The sequence below is a fragment of the Ailuropoda melanoleuca genome, chromosome 3, assembly GCF_002007445.2.
Source record: "Ailuropoda melanoleuca isolate Jingjing chromosome 3, ASM200744v2, whole genome shotgun sequence".
Lineage (NCBI taxonomy): Eukaryota > Metazoa > Chordata > Mammalia > Carnivora > Ursidae > Ailuropoda > Ailuropoda melanoleuca.
This window is the reverse complement of record NC_048220.1, coordinates 56,196,191-56,219,488: the sequence shown is the minus strand read 5'-3', so window position 1 is coordinate 56,219,488 and position 23,298 is coordinate 56,196,191. Positions and strand designations below refer to the sequence as shown.

General features: G+C 37.7%; 1 protein-coding gene across 5 annotated transcripts in view; it reads left to right on the top strand.

Moving 5' to 3' along the window:
* Window positions 1-545: 545 nt before the first annotated feature.
* SSBP2 (single stranded DNA binding protein 2) overlaps window positions 546-23,298 on the top strand; it is a 283,430-nt gene continuing 260,677 nt past the window's right edge. For all 5 annotated transcript variants that reach the window (XM_011220992.3, XM_011220990.3, XM_002916223.4 and 2 more), the window contains exon 1: window positions 546-738. In XM_011220992.3, coding sequence (XP_011219294.1) covers window positions 677-738 — 62 coding nt within the window. In that variant the 5' untranslated portion in view covers window positions 546-676. The remainder of the gene's footprint in view (window positions 739-23,298) is intronic.

The window sequence follows — 23,298 nt, the reverse complement described above, 5'->3', positions numbered from 1 at the left end:
GGGGGGGGCGAAACCCCAGGGAGTAAGGCTGAGGGCGGCAGAGATCAATTCAGGGTACTGGCGCGGGGTCACAGACAGGAGAGGAGCCGGAGGGGGGGCTGGTGGGAGCTCCCACGAAGGCCGGGGCCGTAGGTCTGTCTGTGTACTCGGCGGGCGCCCCGAAGTCTGGGGCCGCCTCAGCTCCAGCTCCGCCGGCTCCTACCAGCGACTCCAGGCCGCACTTTCCCCTCCTCCCGGCGCCTTCTCTCCAGTGAGGAGCCGAGCGCGGGCGGCGCGGGGGGAGGGGCGGCGGCGGAGAGAACAGCCAGTTGTTTAAAATCCTTCTAGAGCAGTTTCTAATTCCCCCCTTGCGCCGGGGTTCGGAGGGGGGAGGGGGGAAAGAGAGCGGGAGGAGGGAGGAGAACGGAGAGGGAAGGAGGGAGGCAACCCGGGAGGGAGGGAAGGAGGGAGGAGACTGCCGCTTAGACTGTAGCCGCCACCGCGCGCTTCGGAAGGCCGGAGGGAGGGGGAGGCCTGTCAGTCTCGCGCGTTGCCTGGGCGAAGGGGGCGGAGCTTTGGCGTGGGGCGGCCAATAGTGGGGGTGGCTGCGTGGGTCGCCATGGGGACGGGGCTGTTCCCGGGGAGGCTGTGATGGGTTGACAGGTGCGTGACAGTGGGAGCTGCTCTCGGCACAAGCATGTACGGCAAAGGCAAGAGTAACAGCAGCGCCGTCCCGTCCGACAGCCAGGCCCGGGAGAAGTAAGTGTCTCCGCTTCTCACCCACCTCCGCCTTCACACGCGCGCACACACACGCACGCACTCGCACACTCTCGGAGACACACAGACCCAGACACTCTCCGCCCGGGGAGAGCCGGGGGTGGGCTGGCAGGGGGAGGGGTACACGAGGTGGGGGCGTGCGGTGCGGGGATCGGCTGTTTCCCAGGAGGTGCTCGCGCCGGGCGGGCGGCCTTGGGGGGCTGCTCGCGGGAGGGAGCGAGTGTGCTGGGGGGCGGTGGCGGTGCTGNGAAGCCGGGCGCGGAGCGGCCGAGCGGGGCCCCGCGGGGCGCGGAGACGCGCGCGGGGCGCGGAGGGCGTGTGCGGGCGTGGGCCGGGTGGGCGTTGGGGTTTTCTCCAGCCGGCCAAGCGACGCGGCGTTCGTGGTGCCCAGTGCCCAGCAGATCAGGGGTGGTCGGCGCCGGTAGCGCCGCTGAAGTTTGGGGGTCTAAGAAGGACCGAGTTCCCGGGGAGGAAAAGTGTGCTGGCGAGAAGCGGGATCTGCTGGAGCAGGCTGGTGTTTCTACCTCTCCGGCAGACCGAACTCCGCGGCGGCTGCTGGAGAACTTTTTTTGGAGACTTACTGCCTCCCAAACGTCCGGGGGGCCGCGGCTGCCTCGGCGGCGGGCCGGGCAGCCCCCGCGGGGCGGTGGTCGTGGGGCGCGGTGAGTGGGAGTTGGGTGAACTGCAGAGGCCGGCGGGAGGAAGGTTTTCTGGGGGCGCTGGGAGCAGTGGTCCGAAAGAGGATTTGCCGGAAAGGGAGAAACGTTGAGGTGGGGAGATACAGGTGTTAACTCCGGTGGGAGCCCAGAGGAGGCCGGCGAGAAAACAGCCCCTCCCGGCCCGGGATGCTACGGTCACGGCACACTGCGAAGCAGGGCTGTTTGCTGCTATTCTTATGTACTTGTAACGGTGATTTGGTTGTTACTAAAAATGAGAGCGAATAGTGACTGTGACCACTGAGGAAGAACCTCTCTTTTCTGTGCAGCAGATCGGTGCTTCCCAGTAACCACCTCCACTCTGAGGGTGAGGCTTATCCTTGTCATTGAACGCGCTTTGCTTTTCCGAGGGGGTTCAGACTGGGGAAAAGTCTGAGAGCATCTCTGAAGAGCTACTTTGGTTACCTTGCGCTTGGAAATAGCTGCGTAAATAAAAACCAAATACTCAGACGGCCGAGTTTCCCTCCTTCCTTTAGGCAGTTAGTAGTCTTCTGAAAGTTTCTTATGCCCTAGGGATGGGAACATTTCCTAATCTTCGTGTTGGCAGCAACACACAATTCCCATAAGATTTAGGGGTGGCAGGCCTTGATGTAGCAAAACAAACAAAATTTTACGGAGAGATGCTGGTTTTGTTTTGTTTTGTTTCCAGAGGTATTTTCTGAGGAGCTACATTTAGGAACTAGTTGATGTGCCATGAAATGTACAAAAGACAGTCATATAGCCTGGTTAAGAAACAAGTTACTAGAACTGAAGTTTTGAAACAACAGCCCAATTTATGTGCATTAATCATTTGGTTGTAATACACCTGATAAGATTAAAAACAAGGTGTTTTAATGGTTACAGAGTATTGGGATTTCTTATTACTGAGTGAAGGAATTGAAATGTATTGAGGCACTGGGGGGTGGTTGAATTTGAGAATCAAAGTAATTTTGGATTTTAGACTCCCAGGATTGGTTATCTAATCTGTATCCTGATAACTCTGTAAAAATTATATATATATATATATTTTTTTAATTTATCTGAGTTACTAATGAGAATATGATGTGTCTCCGGTCCTTTCTAGCCTAAATCTGTGACTCTTATCGTGAAAACAAGTAATTGCCACTTTTGCTGTCCAGTCTGCCCAACTGAACACCAAGTAATATCTACTCTTGAAAGCAAAGTGGTGAGGGTTCTGCTAGATGGTGCTATTTGATTTAAATATATTTGTTCCATTCATTATAATTGGCAGCAGGAATCCCGGACTAGTTTGCCTTATGAACTAAATATAGACGAAGAGGCCACTTTTAGGGAATTGACAATCATTATTCTGGATTAATTGTTGCATTAATTTCTGGGTGAATGTTGTTTGAATCCAACACAAGCATTGAGGTAGATTCTATTTTATAGAATAAACTTAGTTTCATTTTGATGGGAGAGTTGATTTGATCTCTCAGTTTTCCCCTTTATTATTCACTTGGGAGTTGAATGGCACTATTCTACAACAGTGTGCTAACTTCTGAGGATAGGAATCTTGAAGTTGTCTTTAAAGTGGATGTTAGCAGATTTAAAAAAAAAAAAATTAAGGTGGCATATTTTAAAAGGTACCTGAGCAAAAAAGAATTCTCCTTTAGCAAGAAAGTTAGAATTTTTCTGATCTTAAAAATCACAGAAATAACTCTTTTTCAGTAATAAATATGTACATATTTATTTTATTTTAATAAAAACTTTCTGGAAAAAAATGAGTTATGAATAATGGCATGCATATGAAAATACTGGTTTTACAATCTATCAGGAACTGTGTTTTCTAATAAGTTCATGGAGGAGAGCTGACAAGTGCTTACCTGTATTATCTTTGCTTTCTTTCATTAATAACTTACTGTATGGAATACTTGAAATTAATTTGTAGGTTTTATACAGTAGCTATAGTTTCAGTGTACAGTTCTGAGCAGAAAAATGGCCAAAGTCAGATTAATTGCTTATTTTGTTTGTTTGTTTGTTTGTTTATTTATTTATTTATTTATTTATTTATTTATTTATTTATTTAAAAGAGAGACTGGGGGGAGGAGGGTCTTAGGGAGAGGGAGAGAGAGAACCTTAAATAGGCTTCACACCCAGCACAGAGCCCAACTCTGGGCTGGAACTGAAGACCCTGAGATCATGACCTGAGCTGAAATGGAGTTGGACACTTAACTGAGCCACCAAGGCACCCGTATTTTGTTGTTTTAAAGACCAGATGGTCAAGTCTATACAAAGAGTTGGATTAGTTTTAATTATAGAGGGAGTGATTGAAAACCCTTGGTGGGAGGTGGGAATGTTTGCATAGAAATTTAAATTCTGATCCTGTTAGGTGATTTCCCCCTTTAGCAGGTTTTCTTTGTAACACTGATCACATTTGTAATTAAGTAACTATGTAATTGCTTGTTTAATGTCTAGCTTCCTCTGAAATGTAAGTTTTTTGAGGGCAAGGGGTGATACTTCTAATTTCCTGTCAGAGGTATCCCTGACATTAAGGATAAGTGCCTTCAAATGCTGAAAGTACCAAATAAATACTGTTGAATAAATGAAGATGTTAGACTTAAAGGAATTTTTTTTTCAGGGTGGAAAAAATTTTTTTTCAATGACCTCCAAAATAAGGACTTTGGAAGTTCAAGTTCCACATTCTCTAGCTTAGTTGTATTTCAAAAATAGCCAATGACAACAAAACAGTAATTATTGTCATTCTATATGCCAGCCACTGTGTTTGGCGTTTTATGTATATTTTCTTTAATTTTCCGAACAATTCTGCAACATAGTAATTTTTTTTCTCCATTAAAGAGATAAGAGAACTAAAACTCAGACTAGTTAAGTAACTCACCCAGGGACACGCTGCTAGCTGGGTTTCCAACAAAGATTTCTCTCTACCTTTAGAACCTGTGGTTAAAGCTGAAAGATACATGTTTTTCGGTATACCAGATTCCCTTCCTGATCTAGGGTAGGATGCTACAGGGTTAGGGAATGGTATTACATAATCAGATAAAACAGACTTTAAAGATTGGATCACGTATGAATTCTTAACCCTTGCTGCAACTTGATGGTTATACCTTCCATTTTGACAGACTGCAGATTTGTGTTGTGTGGGCAAGGCATAGAAATTTTAGGAGAGAAAGTTGGAAGCCTAAAATAAGCCTAAAATAAAAGAATGCTTGTTTCTTCAGATTTTTTCTTCCAGGAATTTTGTTTGACTGCTTAAGTTTTGAAATTAGATCGGCATTGTAGCTGTGAACGATTACTGTATGAAATGTTGCTTAACCTTAAGCCATACTGTAACCCATGTTGCCACAGAAAGAATAACCAGCACCTGTAAATACATGAGTGGTGATAGTACTCTTATTAAACTAACTGCCTCTTTTAAATTTATGTAGTAGCACAGAAAGATGAATCTTCTCCAAAGCGAAGTTAAACATAAGATTCACATACCAAACAGTGACATCATATTAAGTAAACTTATGAGAAACTACAGAAATCAAACTGTGCATCTAACCTGGGGCTCTGAAAAGTACTTTGGTTTTTCAATTTTGAATCTTTTAGTTGAATATCCCAAGGAACAGATAACCATATGCTTGTTTTAAGTGGTTAAATCTAATGAACATTTAAATACTACTCCATATAATAGATTGTAGGGATTAGTATCTGCCAGCATCTCCTTATCCCCCCCTTTTTTATTATTGTCACTCCCCTAAAAAAATTGTTAACTTTTTTTTTCTTCCTTCCTTTCTGGAGGAAATAAAGTTAAGACAAGTGAAGCAATGCAAATCTCTTCAGAAACTTGTTTGATGGGTATTTAACAGTTAAGATTTCTAAAACTAGTGAAGGAATACTTTTTTGGGAATGAAATTTTCTGTATTAAATCGACTCTACCATTCCCAATCCCCCAGATGTTTACTCCATAATACTAAATAACTTGTATCTAACATGTCTTCTTAGCTGTGAGAGTTTTTCTATTGATTGATGTCTTTTCCGTTATTGTAGAAGAATCTAAAAACCAACTTTTTTGAAGGAACAAACCTGGAGAAAAAAATATGTAAGATGTTGAGAGTTAAATTTTAGTATTTATCCAGAGATTTTTTTTTGCCTCTTAGAAATAGCTTTTATATTGTAATGTATTTTTCCAGTGCTGCGAAAGAAAAAAATGAAAGGTTTATTCCCATGCTTTAGAGGCAGTTTGCCATATAAAACCAAATTAGGATGAAAACATCTTTAAATTTTAGTCTCTCTGTAGTAGTGGGCCAAATGTATCTCACATCTTCAATTATTACTAGAAAATAAAATTATTTTGTTTTACAGTTAAAACATACACTGTGGACAGGAATTGAAATAATACCTAGGTTGCAGTTTATTAACATTTCAACCCTGTAGTTTAGAGTTAAAAGTAAAATTTGGGAAAAAATATTTTGAATTAGGATCTTTTTCTATAGAGATCACAACTGTTAACATTAATGTTGGGGTGTAGCATTGAGGATTAATGTACTGGATTTAGAAAACATAGTACTTCTGGGACTATATAACTTAAAAATATGTATTGAAGGTAATTATAGTTTTATTTTGGAATATGTGGAGATATTCTCTACTGTTGCGTGTACATTATTGCTTTGATATTGGAGTGGGAATGATATGAAACATTTGCATGCTGGTGATGTATTGTTGATTTGTAGTATGTGAGCCTCTAAACATGCTAAAATATTAATTTTATTAATAACTTATTGTTTCCTTAGGGAAGGACTTAAAATAGCATTGGAACAATAGAATAAGGTATATTTGTTAATATCTGAAGAGAGTTTGGAATACAAAATAAGTGCTTATATTTAGATTTTAAACTTTGCTTATCTGATTTTGTATATATTTTACATACTTAACATCTATTCATGTAAGGTTTTGTTAACATATGTATATAACTTAATATGACTAACCCTGTGAAAGTTATTTGACTATTATACCAAAATCATGTATTCCACCAAAAGTGATCTGAAGAGTGGTCCACCAAAATTTATGTCCTACTTGTTTTCAGTAGTATTAGAGAAAGAGTAAAGGCTATTCTTACCTTCCCCAAACTATATATCTTATTCACTGTGTGAGGACATTGAAAAACAGGTGGAAAATGGTCCACCCAGGGAATAATAGAGTTTTTCCAGGTGACTTTTAATAGCCCTACAGGCTGCCTGAATTTATGTTTGGTCATAATGGGTAACTGGTGGTTTTTGTCAGAGTAGGTTAATAGTTAAAGATTTTTGAAAAGTGGAGCTAGTAAAGTTATTGTAATATTGACAGAACTAAAAATTTATCTGAACTCAGAAGAGCCTGGACAGTTCAATGCAATGAAAGAATTAATATTTATTTTTTGTTCATCTTTAAAAGAGAAACAAGTTGGTGTCACACTTTTTAGTAATGATGAAACTACCCTGACATTTTATTTTTGGAATTTTGATGATTCTATTTCATGTAGGACCCTAAACATCTTTCCAGCAGTAATGAGCCATCGTAACATTTCAAATCACAATTCAGCTAGAGTAAGCTTGAACCAATGCCCCAGCTATCTCCTATTTTTGATCTTCTGTATTAATTTTGCTTCATGCCCTATCATACAAATAGTTCACAGAAAACATTTTCCCTATTTTGAAAGATTTTTTTTGTAATTGTACGTATAGTATAGTTTTAATAACTAATATAGTTTAATTATTCATTAATATAATCTAAGCCATATTAAAATACTGATGACATACTTGTGAAGGTAAGAATAGTAGATGAAAATTTATATGTGGCTCTGTGCATGTAAGCGAAGAGAGGAGTTGATGCCAAGAACTGGCTCTTGCCTGAAATTGATATGGTTATTTTTCTTTAGTGATCTGATATTTGGCTTGATTTTCCTTTTATTTACCTACTTCAAACTTGAGAAAGAATCAAAGCTACTTTATTATTTATTTATTTATTTATTTTTTAAGATTTTATTTTATTTATTTGACAGAGATAGAGACAGCCAGCGAGAGAGGGAACACAAGCAGGGGGAGCGGGAGAGGAAGAAGCAGGCTCATAGCAGAGGAGCCTGATGTGGGGCTCGATCCCATAACGCCGGGATCACGCCCTGAGCCGGAGGCAGACGCTTAACCGCTGTGCCACCCAGGCGCCCCTCAAAGCTACTTTATTGACAGAAGAAAGCTAGGTAAATGAATTATTCTATTAAAAATGATTATATTTAATAGGATTAAAATAAATGTTTTCTGAAAAATAAGAAAATCCTAAATACTTCATAAAGAGCTTGTGGAGTTTTGTCATAGAAAGTTATTCTTTAATATTAAAAACAGCAACGCTATCATTTGAATATTTTGTTTGTGTTTGATCCATTACTTGCATTGTCCCATTTAATCCCTTCAAGAATTCACTGGATTGTTAGGTGCTATTTTCTGTTTATGTTACAGAAGAAACAGAGGCTTAAGAGTTTATCATGTTTTTGGTGGCTGGTATTAAGATTTTTTTGGTGGCTGGTATTAAGACAGGAGATAGAAAATGGTTTAAATGATCTGGGTTTAAAAATAAATCTCACATAACAGGATGTCTGGAAGAGGTAGTTTCAGAGTTGATTCAGTGACTCAAGAATATCAGGGTTCAGGATCAGTTTCTTTGCCATTCCTCATGGTTTCCCTCTCATCAACACACCACGTTCCCAGTATCACTTCCTCATACAACCAAGTCAAAGGCAGGAGGAAAGGCAAAGCTTTTCCTTCTTGTGTCTCATTAATCAGGGAGGAAAACCTTTCCTTGAAGTTGCTTAGCAGAGATCTTCTTATGCTTTATTGAAGAGAATTGTAAAATTCCCTACCCTAAACCAGTTACTGGCAAAGGTAATGGGATTACCATAATTGGCCTAAGTCAGTCATCTTCATCCTCTGGCTTGGAAACCTTGCTCCCTTGTACCTGAGCTGCCTAAGCAACACTGGAGATCTTTGGTAAGGTAGAGAGGTATCTTGAGGATATAGAGAATACAGTGAGTCCCCTTCTTTCATGGGACTTACTTTCAAGTTTGAAGGAAAACATAACAAACAAAAAAAAAATACAGTAGGCAATTTCAGATAGTCATAAGTGCTAAAAAAATTAAGTAGTAAAGTAGGGTTATATAGAGAATGACTGGGAGGCTACATTAGACTGGCTGGTCAGCGGAAGGTTCTTGGAGGAGGAGACATTTAAGCAGAATCCTGAGTAATATTTAAAGTATCAGTCATGAGAAGATTTTGGGTTAAAGCATTTCCGACAGGTCTCAACTATAATTGAGGAAACCTGTCAGGATCAGCATAATTTCTCAAGGATATATAAAATATGAGTAAAATTTGGGATAAGAACCTATGTTCCCTGGAGCCTGGTTTTGTTTTGTTTTGTTTTAATGAGGAATTGAGTGGTGGGTCTAGTTTATCTGGGGTTTCCTAGTTAAGAAGATTGACTGTCTTATTTCCTCAACCCCAGGGATGTACTTGTTCTAATAAGGACAGCGAAGCATATGGCTCTTATAATAACATTGATAGAAATAGCTAAGATTTATTGAACACTTAAAACCTGTTGTATTGACAAAGGATGGTACAACTGGTATAATTATTTCTTGTAAATTTCCCAGGTTGGATTAGACCCCCCTTACTCTATGCTGTCATTGCAACCTCTCCTTTTCCTTTTCACATTTATCATAAATTAATGAATTATTTGTATAATGTTTTGTTTAATGTCTTATCTTCCAGTTAGATTGGAATCTCCCTGAGGACAAGAACCATGGTGTCATCTTCTCCAGTATATTCCCACTGTTAAGCACAGTGCTTAAAATTCTGATTAGATATTTGTAGAATAAATGAGTTTAGAATGTAATTTATAAGGAGCTTATAAATATATTGCCACACAGTATCACTACATCTAGTTTATTTTTCCTCAATATTCTAATATTTGGAATCAGGATTATTATGTAATTTCTAAAGAAGAGTTTTCTATAATATGGGCATTTAGTAGTCGTTTTGTGAATTTTAGGCCTACAGGAGATTTCCTAGTTGTATTACTCAGAAATACGTGTGTATTTTTAAATAGATATGTTTATATATATATATTTTAAGATTTTTTTAGAGATTTTTATTCATTTGACAGAAAGAGAGCTCACACAGGAGCACAAGCTGGGGGAGTGGCAGACAGAAAGCAAAGCAGGCAGAGGGGGAAGCAGGTTCCCCACTGAGCCGGGAGCCCAGTGCAGAGATGTGGGGCTTCATCCCAGGACCCTGGGATCATGACCTGAGCTGAAGCTGAAGCTTAACTGACTGAGCCACCCAGGCACCCTTAAATAAATAAATAAATAAATATATATATATATATATATATATATATTTATATATTTTTAAAAATTTATTTTGGAGAAAGAGTGTGTGTGCGTGTGTGTGTGAGTGTGAAGAGGAGAGAGGTAGAGGAAGAGAGAGAATCTCAAGCAGAGTCCACACTGAGCACGGATTGATGCAGGGCTGGTTCCCACGACCTGAGGTCATGACCTGACCCAAAATCAAGAGTCCATTGCTGGGGTGCCTGGGTGGCACAGCAGTTAAGCGTCTGCCTTCGGCTCAGGGCGTGATCCCGGCGTTCTGGGATCGAGCCCCACATCAGGCTCCTCTGCTATGAGCCTTCTTCTTCCTCTCCCACTCCCCCTGCTTGTGTTCCCTCTCTCGCTGGCTGTCTCTATCTCTGTCAAATAAATAAATAAAATCTTTAAAAAAAAAAAAAAGTCCATTGCTTAACTGACTGAGCCACCCAGGCTTCCCGTTTAATATGAATTTTGGATAGAATAATCTTTTCTTTGTGTTTCAAAAAATGTAATAATATAAACAGAATTATACTTTATAGTTTCAAAGTATTTTAATGTACCTTGTATTATTTAAATCTCACAATAATTTTGTGAGATAGGTGATAATTGCCATTGGCTATTGAGATTTATAGGTGGAAATTGACTTACCCAGCTGGGTAATAGAGTTAATAGTGGCAGAATTGAGCTCTATTTAGATTTTTTTGGTGCTAAGGTCAGTGTTTCTTTCATTATACTATAGCCGCGTCTTTTAAAATGAGAGATTGGGTCATCGAGCCTGCTTAAGATTCTTTCTCTCCCTCGATCCCTTTCTCCCTCTCTAAAAAATAAGTGAATAAATAAATAAAAATAAAATAAATAGAATGAAAGATTTATATATATTTCAAGGTTATGTATGGATTTGATTCAACAGAGAATCATAGATTAGATAATAGTTTAAAGTCTATGTCCATACTTTGGTTAAGCGAAAAGTGTCGTTACAGTGTGAATTAAACACAATCTTTTTTTTTTCCTTTTAAGATTTATTTATCTTAGAGTGCATGAGCAGGGGGAGGGACAGAGGTAAAGGGAGAGAGAGCATCTTCCATCAGACTGCCTACTGAGCACAGAGCCAGATATGGGGCTCTGTCCTAGGAGCCTGAGATCATGACCCTAGCTGAAATCAAGAGTTGGCCATTGAACCAACTGAGCCACTCAGGTGCCCCAGTTAAACACAATCTTATTCGATCTTATACAAATACAACTCCAAAAATACTACATTGTAAATAAAACCTGATATTTGTTTGAAATCTTTTATGTTTTTGTTACATAAGTTAATTGGTTTAGGATTTAGGGTGGTTTGAATATCTAATTTGTGAAGGTTTAGGCTCTTTGATCAACGCACTCCTCTTTATGCTTTGCCAGTTAGCTTCATTTTGCAGAGATGGAGTAGCAATAGGGAAAGGGATGGGTTCCCCCCTTTTGTGTACCTCACTCTAATAAGAAAGGGAAAGTCCTTTGATATGGATTCGTGATGGACTATTCTTGTTTTTGTTTTTATGTTGATAACACATATAACATAAAATTTACCATTTTAACCATTTTAGGTGTATATTTTAATGGCCTTACATCCATTCACATTGTTATGCAACTATCACCACCATCCACCTCTAGAAGAGGTGAAACTTTTATACCTAATAAAGAACTCCCTATTTTCTCTTCCCTCCAGCCTCTGGCAACCACCATTCTATTTTTTGTCACATGAATTTGACTATTCTAACTACTGTGTATGAGTGGAACCATGCAGTATTTGTCTTTTTATGTCTTGCTTTTCCTGCTTAATCCCTTCAGCAATTTATAAAGGTAGATATAATCCTCATTTTACATAGGAGGAAAGTGAGTTTCACTGAAGTTATATACTTTGTCCAAGGCCATAGTAAGTTGCATAGTCTGGATTCAAACTCAGGTTTCTTACTTCATTGCCCATTTTAACCATTTTGCCTGAGTGTTTCATTGCTTAATATGGGGAAAAAATAACGGGAGTTGTGAGGGTGGGGAGTGGGAGGGGAATGCTTGCATAGTTCTCTTCACAAGTATCCACCATTTTTAGTTGGGGTGGGAGGCAATAGAGAAGAGAGGTGCTAACGAAAAGGTTAAGGAAAGCATTTTACAGCTGCTAAAAAGGTGGGCAGAATTATATAGCTACCAAAAATGTTCCACAAGTATCTCCAAATTCTTTAGCTGTTATCTGAGATTTAACAGCTTGAATGTAATGCTTGTCTGAGAGGAAGTTGCCAGTTAGGAGCTCAGGTTATATTTTCAGGTAAAGCTGTGTCTCCATTCTTTTTGTGTGTAGAGGTGGAGTACTCTGGCATAAGTTGCTTTCCTTAGTAAATTTTGGAGTCAGAAATAAACAGATGAGGAATATGTAATGTCTTGAAAAAAACTTTCTCCTCTAATTATGAGTCTCTTCCAACCAGCATATGGCCTGTTGGTTTTTTTGTTTGTTTTTGGACTAGGGCATCTGGAAAGTTCCATGTGCTCCAGGAGCAATAGTACAACCATACCGAGTCTAGTATTACAGTACATTTCTATAGTACTGACTATTAGAAAAAATAGAAACAATTCCTTTGTTTCATTTTTTCACAGCATCATGAGCTATTTGTCATTTATAATTGGATTAAAATTATGTGATGATTGCATTTTATTCAGTGCATTTAAGCAGTAGCACTTATTAGGAAGGCATTAAAGGTATTTCAGTAAGCATTTTTTAAATTCTGAATTAAACTGAGAGACTGATATCGTTTTTTGGTTTTTTTTTTTCATTTAGAAATACTGTAATGGAGAAATCTGAGTGAAGTTTCTTACCATCAAATACGTTATATGCATGTGTATATACTGGGAATAGTTTACAGACAGGAGTTCATCTTAGGAAATGACTTACTAATTTATTTGAATTCGAACTGGTACTGGGTCAATTAGGTAAGTGAGTTGGATTTATAAATTCAGGGCCAAAATGTTTGGGTGTAGGCACCTTTTTACTAAACATTAAAGGGTGCTGATGCTTTTTTTAAAGATGGGTATAACCTTAGCAAGAGAACTCATAGCAAGCACTGGCAAAAATGCTGCTAGTTGTCAAATGTTTCTGTGCATTAGATCCCCAGCAGGATAGCTCCTTCAAAAGGAAAACTGGAAAGAGTTTAATGCAATTAGGTTTAAGATTAAAACCAACCAGGAATGGAGGGACACCCAGGAATTAGCAACAAGGGAAGCTTTACCCCCCTTAGTTCTGAAGGGGAATGGGGACAGAGCAGTTACCAGAATCTGGTGAGTGCCATGGTCATTACAGAAGGCTACTCCCCTGGACAGGTGATTTCACCAAGAGGGCCACAGCCACCATCAAACCCATTGTAAACAGAGGCTGGAGCCCTGGCAAAGAGGACATCTTCCCTCTTTTCCTGCCCTCTCATCAACTGATGCTGCCTTTCTATAGAACCTAAGTGGGATCCAGAGGGCAAGGGAGATGAGATAATACACTCTTTAGAGATCAGCCTCCCAGGTCACACCAGGGCAGAAAGTGTAGAGAGTAGATCTGGCAGGACCAATGGAGAATATTCAGGACAGTGTTCAAGTTTTAATTTTTTATACATTTGAAGCAGTTGTTCCTGTTTTTTTTTTTGTTTTTTGGGTTTTTTTAATACAGAATGACCTGAGAAAATGGAACTTTTAAAAAAGTTGGGTTTTGTCAAAATAGCGTTTAAAATTACTTTTTAAAAAAAAAGATTTTATTTATTTGACAGAGAGAGAGAGCAAGAGAGGTAACACAAGCAAGGGGAGTGTGAGAGGGAGCCCGAAGCAGGGCTGGATCCCAGGACCCTGGGTTCATGACCTGAGCCGAAGGCAGACGCTTAATGGCTGAGCCACCCAGGCGCCCCTAAAATTACTTTTTTAAAACACACTTAACTATTTTGTGATAGTATAAATTTGTATAAATTTTTACGAGGTGGGGGGTAATATTCCTTCAGCTTTCTGCTGTCTCCCCCTTCCTTTGTTCATTTAAGAAGTGTTAACCATCTCTTTCTCTTTCTGTTAGACTACATTGAGCCCTCTTTAGTCAGATCTGAATAAAAATGCAGTCTGTGCCCACCAGGAGTTCACTGGGGACTCACTATAGGTCCAATTTTTTTTTTTAAGTATATGTGCAGCTGAAGCAAGCACATAAGGGTACTCACTCTTGGTGATTACCTCACTGGGTCACAAGCCCTGTAATGGATATAGAAGGTGCATGGGAGTTCTGCAGAAGGGCATGAGTCCAGCGGAGGTCTATGATATTTCCGGGAGATATTTCTAAGAGGATATTTATTTATTAAATAAGAAATGAGCATTAGCCAAATTTGGGTTGGAGGGGGGCAGAAAGTAAAGAGTATTCTAGGGAGAGAGAGACACAGGTACAGAAACAGGAAAGCGTTAAGGAGTATGCTGTATTTGGTGAACTACGAGCAAGTTGGTATAACTGGATGTGCTGTAGGTTAGGTAGAGGATGTGCTGCCAGATATGTCTGGCAAGTTGAATAGGAACTATTTCAAGAATGACCTTGAATGACAGCTTGACCTGAGAGAGAATTTTAAACAGAAAAGTGACATCATCCGAGGTATATTTTAGAAGAATCATTCTGGAAGAGGGTGGGGAAAGGGGGAGACAGAAATGTTAGGAAGCTATTGTAATAAGTGAGCTGTGGTAATAATACATCATTTCTACCTTACAGGCAGTCCAGTAGATGTCTTAGGATTAAGAATACATAGGACTTGGTGGCTTAAATGTGAAAACATTAGGATTTTTAAGATGGCTGTAATTATTAAGAGAAGTTTCAGTCCTAGCCTTGGAGGGACTACAGGAGGAGCAACAGATAGGAGACGGAAGGAGGAGGAGGATGATGAGTTTAGTTTAGTTTAGTTTGAAGGGCCATTCGGATCTAGAGGTGGAGCACTTGAAGCCATGAGGTGGGAATGAAGTCATTCTTCATGGGAATGTCCAGAAGAAAGTGTGAAGGGACCAAAGATGGAACTCTAGGGGATATTTAAGGGCCGAGTGGAAGAGGAATTTGAGATTGAGACCGAAAAGGAACACTAGAGAGATAAGAGGGAAAACTCACAAGGATTGGCATCTGTCACAGAAGGTAAGGAAGGGGATTTTTGCAAATGGGGGCCTATCTTACTATGCCAGATACAGTAGAATAAATGAGGATGTTAAGCAAGGCTTGAATTTTTAGAATAAGAGCTCATCTGTGAACTTAGGGAGAACAGTTTCAGTGCAGTGGACCTAAGCTAACATGCTGTATTTTGAGGAGTTGAATATAAGGCAAGAAGGTGGAGACATCAAATGTGGACAGCCTCACTTGAGAAAGGAAGCAGATATGAGACCAAATAGAAGAGGGTATATATATTTTACTTTGGTAATTCTGTTTACATAGGGTTGTTAGTTGGGGAACACTATTTGGTTCTGTCATCCTGTAAAGAGGTTTTCTAGAAACAGTTTCAGTAGGCTTTGGGGTGTGTGTGTGTGTGTGTGTGTGTGTGTGTGTGTGTTTGTGTTTGGGGGAGGGGTAATTTTGGAGAGGTGGTAGAAGCCACAGAGATAAGCCAAGGCTAGTTTCTGAAAGCCAGGCTAACAATTCTGAAGTCATCCTGAGGCTATTTGGGATTCCCTGTAAGGTTTGTTTGTTTTTTAAAAATTTATTTATTTATTTTAGAGAAAGAGTGTGAGCAGGGGGAGGGATAGACAGAGAGGAAGAGAGAGTCCCAAGCAGACTCCTCACTGGGTTTGGAGCCTGATGCCTGGGATCTCACAACCCTGAGATCGTGACCTGAGCTGAAACCAAGAGTCAGACAGTCAACTGGAGCCACCACAGTGTCTGCACTATAAGGTGTTTAAGCAGGGAAGTGACATAAACAGAGTTTACTCTCTACCATTGTGAAAACAGGAAATAAGTCATCTGAGATGTTAAAAAATGTCAATTCCATTTTACCCAGGTGTAATAAAGTACAGCTGGATTTATAAATATATCTTGCTATTTGTAACAGGGCAAGCTTAAGCTCAGAGGAAGGAAAATGAACATATAGAAATGATATAAAGTGTGGTTTATTATTGATGTTCCATTTTTGTGTAACAATTCATAATAAAATTTGTAACACTTTTGCATTGTCAACAGGGACCTTTGCAAAATATGTTGTGGATTATTTGTAAAATACTAATTCCATATTAATTACTTATTTAAAAGTATATTTGGGGGCACCTGGGTGGCATAGCAGTTAAGCGTCTGCCTTCGGCTCAGGGCGTGATCCCAGCGTCATGGGATCGAGCCCCACATCAGGTTCCTCCGCTATGAGCCTGCTTCTTCCTCTCCCACTCCCCCTGCTTGTGTTCCCTCTCTCTCTAGCTGTCTCTATCTCTGTCAAATAAATAAATCAAATCTTTAAAAAAAAATAAAAGTATATTTGAATTAAAAATTTTTTAAGTATAGGTTGGAATAAGTCCTATGTAATATATCATTAATAGCATAATTACCTTTTACATAATTCTCACTTACTGTTTTATTAGAACTTTGAAAAGTAACTGACAGGATTAAGGTGGGTTTTTTATTGTATAGTTAAAAAATACGGTAAGTGTTGTAAATATATATTTGATAAAATCTGCAACATCCAGCATGAGATGAGTTAACTAAAGTTTACAACCATTGCTCTTCTAAGCAAAATGCTTAAGTACTTTAATTTGATCATTATTTTAGCATGCTTACATTCATATAAAATCAACAATGAAGAACATATGCAGGTCAATTTGATTTTTCTTGTGGGAACTTGAATAAAGTGGCATTTATTTGAAAAAACTTCCGATAAGGGCAATGGCCTTGATATGAATTATAGAATAACTGTTATTCATTGGAGAGGCAGTGATGGTCCTGGCATAAGAACATAGCATAACATCTTTAAATGTTTTCTTTATAAATGCTTATTAAATAAAGAAAAAATACTTAGATTCATGAGGTTTTGTTATTAAGTCCATTTACCTTTGCTGGTTGGTTGTCTATATGGTGTGTAATAAGAATTTATGTTTGGATATACTTCCTGTCTGTTTTGCTTGTCTTCTTGGCAAGGCTAGCAGATTTGAAATGTGTAAGAGTTACTTATGTTGTATAGTAGCCTGCTGTCATTTAGATTACTGTTGAGGGAGGGAGATATTTGCATTAAACTAACAAAAACCAAGATAAATCCCTTATTTTAGGTTAATCAGGCCTTTAAAGTAATAAAGATTGCTTTGAGATACTTTGCTATGTTCTCTATTTTATCACATTTTTTCTTACTGTTAATATGGAAATAATATACAAATTAAACATTGATCTTTTTATCTGTATGTTGAAGAAATTATAAAGGTAAAGAAACAGTTACAGATGGATGTTGCTTTTCCATATCATCTACCAACTCAGTTAAGTAGTTTAAGCCCCAATAAAGTGTTATCAATTCTAATCAGAAAATATCATCCTTTTGTCCATTTACTCTAAATGAATAGGTATATATAATGCAATGTGCACATTTCTAATGGTCTGTAGTTAAGAAAGGATAATTTCGTATCTTTTTAAATCTGTGGAAACTTAACTAGTTGAAGTAAGTACTATTTAGTATTCAAGGCCCTATTCTGATAAAAATAGCCATTGTCACAGGCTTTGGGGGATCTTTCAGTTTCCTGAATTATATTCCTACTGGCAAATGCTGTCTAATTGTGACTTTGGTCAGATTAAGATGAGCTATGTAGAAAGAGGAAAGGAATCAGTAAAATCTAGGGTTAATAATTTCTTAGATTTCCTAACATAAGATCCATCAGCAAAGTTGGAGGAGTATAGAAGGCAATTCTTGAACTTGTTTGATTTTAAGTAAAATGGTCCATTTAGGTACATTATAATAAATTCATATTATGTGAAATATGTAGCTTATCAGTGAGAATACTTCAGTTTTAAGTTTAATGAATTAACACCTATCTGGCTCAATTAGGGGTTTCTGACCTTCTCTTCCAGCTGTTTATGTATTGATGGAAATCCCTGTAATCATAATTTACTATGACTAAGAGAGACTCATTTTTCCGACGTCTGAAAGTCCTGGGAACCTCTCTATTCCCTCTATGTTTACTACTGTATGACTAGTTCTCTTCTCTGGCTGACTTCCAAGTTATTCACAGTCAGTGGAATCATGAGGTTGTTGGGGTGTTCATGTATATTTTTTCTGTTGATGACTGATAGTATTTTATGTTGCTGATTGATAGTATTTTATCTTGTTGATTGACATTAAAATGAGCTTAAAAAGGCCTTTACCTATTATTGGGAAATTCTGGACATACTTACTTTACTTGACAGAGAAAGCTATGGTATTAGCAAGTTCATTAGGATGTTTTTGAAACGTAAATCGTTTGAAATTATCCAAATTGGATGGTCTTAAAATTTAGAATTACTTTCTAAGACCTCTTTCGTTCCAGTAATGAGAGAATTATTTATTTAACTTTTTTAAAGGCAAAATTTGAGTGTTTCTGGAATATGCTGTTTCCTAATTGTCTAAAATGAGAAGCAGTAACTTACCAGCAATGTACCAGGTTACTAAAATAGCTGACTGGGGGGAAGGAAGGGTGTGTGTTTTTTTTTTTAATGTTTATTAGAAAGGGCATAAGATATTCTATTTTAGTAATAGGTGCGTCTGCATAAAACTCAATTTTACCTATAATCAGGGTTTCTTCTATATGAATCATTGAGGGTAACCAGGCTGCAAAGCTTTATGCCACATATAAAAGCAGCATTCAAATTGCTTGTTTTGCTTTTATTTATTTACATATGTAATTTATTGTACCTGTAAAAAGGGAAGTTCTTATAAAAAGCAACAAAACAGGAAAAACAAGCAAGTTGTCATTTCTTCTGGTAGATTATGATGTAGAGATTAGTTCAAAAAGTTTGAGAGATTACATTTAATCTTGGTAGAGTTTTGATAGGAAGTTGAACATGTAAAAGCAAAAGAATTTTATTTAAAAACATGAAAAACATTATTTACAAGATACTAAGAGTAAATTTACAGAGTGCATTGGCATCAGTATTTATTGCATGTATTGGATTCCAGACTGTAAATTATTTTAACTTTGTTCCATAAAGACCAGTAATTTTTAATGCATCTTTAAGTTGTATTTATCTATACAGTGGGTCATGGATTACCACCTTATTTTGAAAAAAGGGAATTATAGTTTTCATATTTAGAAACCGAGAAAAAAGAATTAGGAAAAAAATTGAAGAGCCAGATGGTTTAACATCATGTGTCATTGATTTTTGCATGTTTTAGTTTCTGAAATAAATTTATATTATGGTTCTGATTATGTTTTTCTTTTTTTTTTTTAAGATTTTATTTATTTATTTGACAGAGATAGAGACAGCCAGTGAGAGAGGGAACACAAGCAGGGGGAGTGGGAGAGGAAGAAGCAGGCTCATAGCGGAGGAGCCTGATGTGGGGCTCGATCCCAGAACGCCGGGATCATGCCCTGAGCCGAGGCAGATGCTTAACCGCTGTGCCACCCAGGCGCCCCTCTGATTATGTTTTTCTACTTTTAATGTAGCTTTTTAAGGATTACCCTTAAGAATTTCTAATTCACATAAGTGGATGATATCAGAGATAACCTTGATTTGACATAAGATCAAATCAAAGACCATCTTTTGAAGTCAGTTTTAAAGCCCTGAAATCCAGTGCTCCAATGGATTGCAGTGTTAAAACAGCAAAGTTCCCATGTGACATGATAATTGAAATGAAGATAGAAATTTTCATTTTTCCGTTTAAGTTAATGTTATAATACAAGAAAATTCCATTTAGGGTTTTATGTATCACATTCCCAAGTTACATAGAACCAATGGGGGAGGAGAGAAGCAAAGGTTTGGGGATGATTCCCTCCCAAGGAATCTACAAATAAGAGGTTCATTGTTTTTAAGGGTTGGGAAAAGGATATATTCTAACTTGGATGATGGTTTCTTCTATAGATGTGTTGAAACCTGGAAATTGAAAAAAAATCACATTAATTGAACTCTAATTGTATAAGGTAACTGGCTTTCTATTTTTTAAAGTTCTTTACTGGAATGGTTACTGGAACACTTGAAATGGATAAACACTTTTGCCTGAAGCTTATTAAGGCAGCCAGGAAATCTTTCTCCCTTACTTGGCATAAGTAAAGATACTTTTCCATAGGATATTGCCAAAGATTCATTTGACTTCACAATCACATGGACTGTTGTGATAACTTGAAGGCAGTAATTCTACTTTATGAAAATATCAATCATTACTTCTTAAATCTGTGATCATTTAAAAAAGATAAGGAGTTAATTTATAATCTCTTAATAAACTATTAACATAATTTGAATGACCTAAGAAACACCGGATATTAAACTAATGATTTCATCATCATCTTACAGTCCTAATGAGGTAGATGTTACACTGTTTTATCGACAAAGAATCTGAGGCATAAGCAGTTAGAAACTTAAGGTCATACATTTCAGTATTTATAGAATCTTTGTACTTGAGCACTGTTCTTTCCATCAAACATTTGTTTTTTAATGGGTATAGAATTTCAATTTTACTAGATGAAAAAGTTCTGGAGATGTTTCACAACATTGTGAATATACTTAACACTAATGAACTGCACACTTAAAAATGGTTAAGATGGTAAATTTTATGTTACGTATTTTTTTAACCACATAAAAAATTCTATTTAGAAATTATTTCCTTTTTGTTTATTAAGTTTTCATGTAAGAATAACACAATGTAAAGTGTTCATTATTTTAGTTTATTTGTTATCCAAAATGAAACTATTGAAATTTTACCACTTAAGAGGAAACTGAGTTTCTACTTAGTTTTTGGACTGAGCTATAAAAAGTCTAGTTTTTTTTTTCTTTACTGTCAGAAGATTGTATTTCTTTAAAAAATCTAGTCAATGATACAGAGTTAAAAGATAAGATATAAATCAGAATTATGGTACCAGGGAATAAGTGTATTTCAGTTTGTCACTCTGAGAAGTGTACTTTTCAATAGAGATAAAACTCAAGTAAGCTTGTAGACTTTTAGAGTTACATATGTTTTTGACTATGTAAAATTTCTTCTAAAAAATACAGTAATTCTGTAGCTGTTTTTCAGTAGTAACGGTAAAGCATTTCTTTTAAAATACAGTGAAAAATGTGTGTTTGACAATAATTGCATATTTTGGGGATGCCAAACACAAACACAAACATCACATTTGTGATGTTTTTTCATGTAACAAGATAGAAATACAGCATCTCACTGGATTAAAAAAAACCAACTACTGGAAAAAGCCAGTCTTTTTTGGTGTCTTTCCCATGTCTCTCAACATTTATTTTATGCATCTGTATTTTCTAAAATTATTACCCATTATTTTATCTTTAAAAACAAAGATTGATAATATTGGGCCAATCATTTAGAATTAGATATTTTGAAGATTTTTTTTTTTTTAATTCATTTGACAGAGAGCGAGGACACAAGCAGAGGGAGCTGCAGAGGCTAGAGGGAGAAGCAGATTTCCTGCTGAGCAGGGAGCCTGATGCGGGACTTGATCCCAGGACCCTGGGATCATGACCTGAGCTGACAGTAGATGCTTAACTGGCAGACTGAGCCACCCAGGCACCTCTAGAATTTTGAGATTTGGTGTGTTTATGTATCTTTATAACTGTCTATATATTTTGATCGCGTTAAGTATGGAGGGTCAAGTTAATAATACCCCTCGGTTCATGGCACAGTATTGTCTTTGGTCCATGTCAGCCCTTCCTGCTGTTTCACATTCACTCATTCATTTGTTCACTCATTCATTTATTCTTATCTTCATTCCCCATTTCTACAGGTTCTAGCCCTATAGGAAGCTATCTAGGTCTATCCAACTTTCTGTATACACATATACACACATCTCTATCTCTAACTACTGCCTTGGAGATTTATTATTTTACATTGTCTAACTGCTTGAGAATTCTTATCTTCAAGTTATTTATTTATTTATTTATTCATTTATTTTAAAAGAGAGAATCCAGGGGCACCTGAGTGGCTCAGTCAGTTAAGTGTGCGACTCTTGATTTTGGCTCAGGTCATGATCTCAGGGTCATGAGATGGAGCCCCTATTCGGGCTTAGCATGGAGTCTGCTTGTCCTTCTCCCTCTCCTTCCCTACTCACATGCTCTTTGTCTCTTTCTCACATAAATGAATAAAATCTTAAAAAAAAAAAAAGAATCCAGAGTATTTGAAGCTAGGCTAGTTTAGATGAACTATTTAAGGACAAATATAATCTAATTCAATGATTTATAAGAAGTAAGTTTAATTTGTTGAAAGCATTGAGAAATCTAGGAGGGTATATCATTTACTCTTTTAACTCATTGACTTTTTTTTAACTCACTAAGTAATTAAAAGATAAACATCATTTTCCATTAAGCACCAAATTTAGTTATTCTTTGCAGTTGGTTACAACATTGCATAGGACCTCAAATGTAGTAGGAGTCATTAAATGTATGGTTTCCAATTAATACCACACCTACCAATTTCTTTCCCTTTTTTTTTTTTCTTTTAAGATTTTATTAAATGATCTCTATACTCAACATGGGGCTTGAACTCTTAACCCTGAGATCAAGATTCACATGCTCCATGGACTGAGCCAGCCAGGTTCCGCCACACCTACCGATTTCTAAACTGGCTTGGCCCTTTGCAAAAGTTAATTCATGCTTGGGGGCCTTAATATTTCAATATGATTTGGACATCAATCAAGCACAGAGAATTTATTTCAAAATAAAATATGTAGTTTCTAGTTTACAATCTAGTTGGTGACAACCCTTACCTGTCAACATTGTCACTTTCGATCCATACTACTATTGTGTGTGGTAAGCATGTCAGATTTATTTCCATTTTAATAAAGGAGAAGTTGAGACTGAAGACTTCAAATGGCTTACACAAGATCACTTTGCTGTGAAGTCATGGGGAGGACTAGGACTGGAATCTTCTGATTTCGGGGTCAGTGTTCTTAGTTCCTTAGTCATGCTTTCATACTCTTTCGCCGAAAGAACTGACGGAGGTGACATAGTTTGAAATCAGGCCATCTTGAAGTGGCTCCGTTATTAATGTTTCTATATAATGAGGTATTAGAAATGTTTTATTAAAAAAGAAAAGTGCTACTCCATTTAACAAAACTTTGAAAATCATTGCTGTGGATCATTGTTGGTGCTGCTTATGTATGGGGATGGAAGCTCTCAGTCAAATTAATCAATATTAACTCCATAAAATGATAAAAAAAAGTCTACAATTCCTGATATACTTGGCGCATTTATTAATTTTTTAAAAAGATTTATTTTAGAGAGTATGGGGGCAGGGTGGGGAAGACGCAAAGGGAAAGAGAGTCTCAAGCAGACTGGAGTGGAGCCCGATGTAGGGTTTGATCTCAGGACCCTGGGATCATGACCTGAGC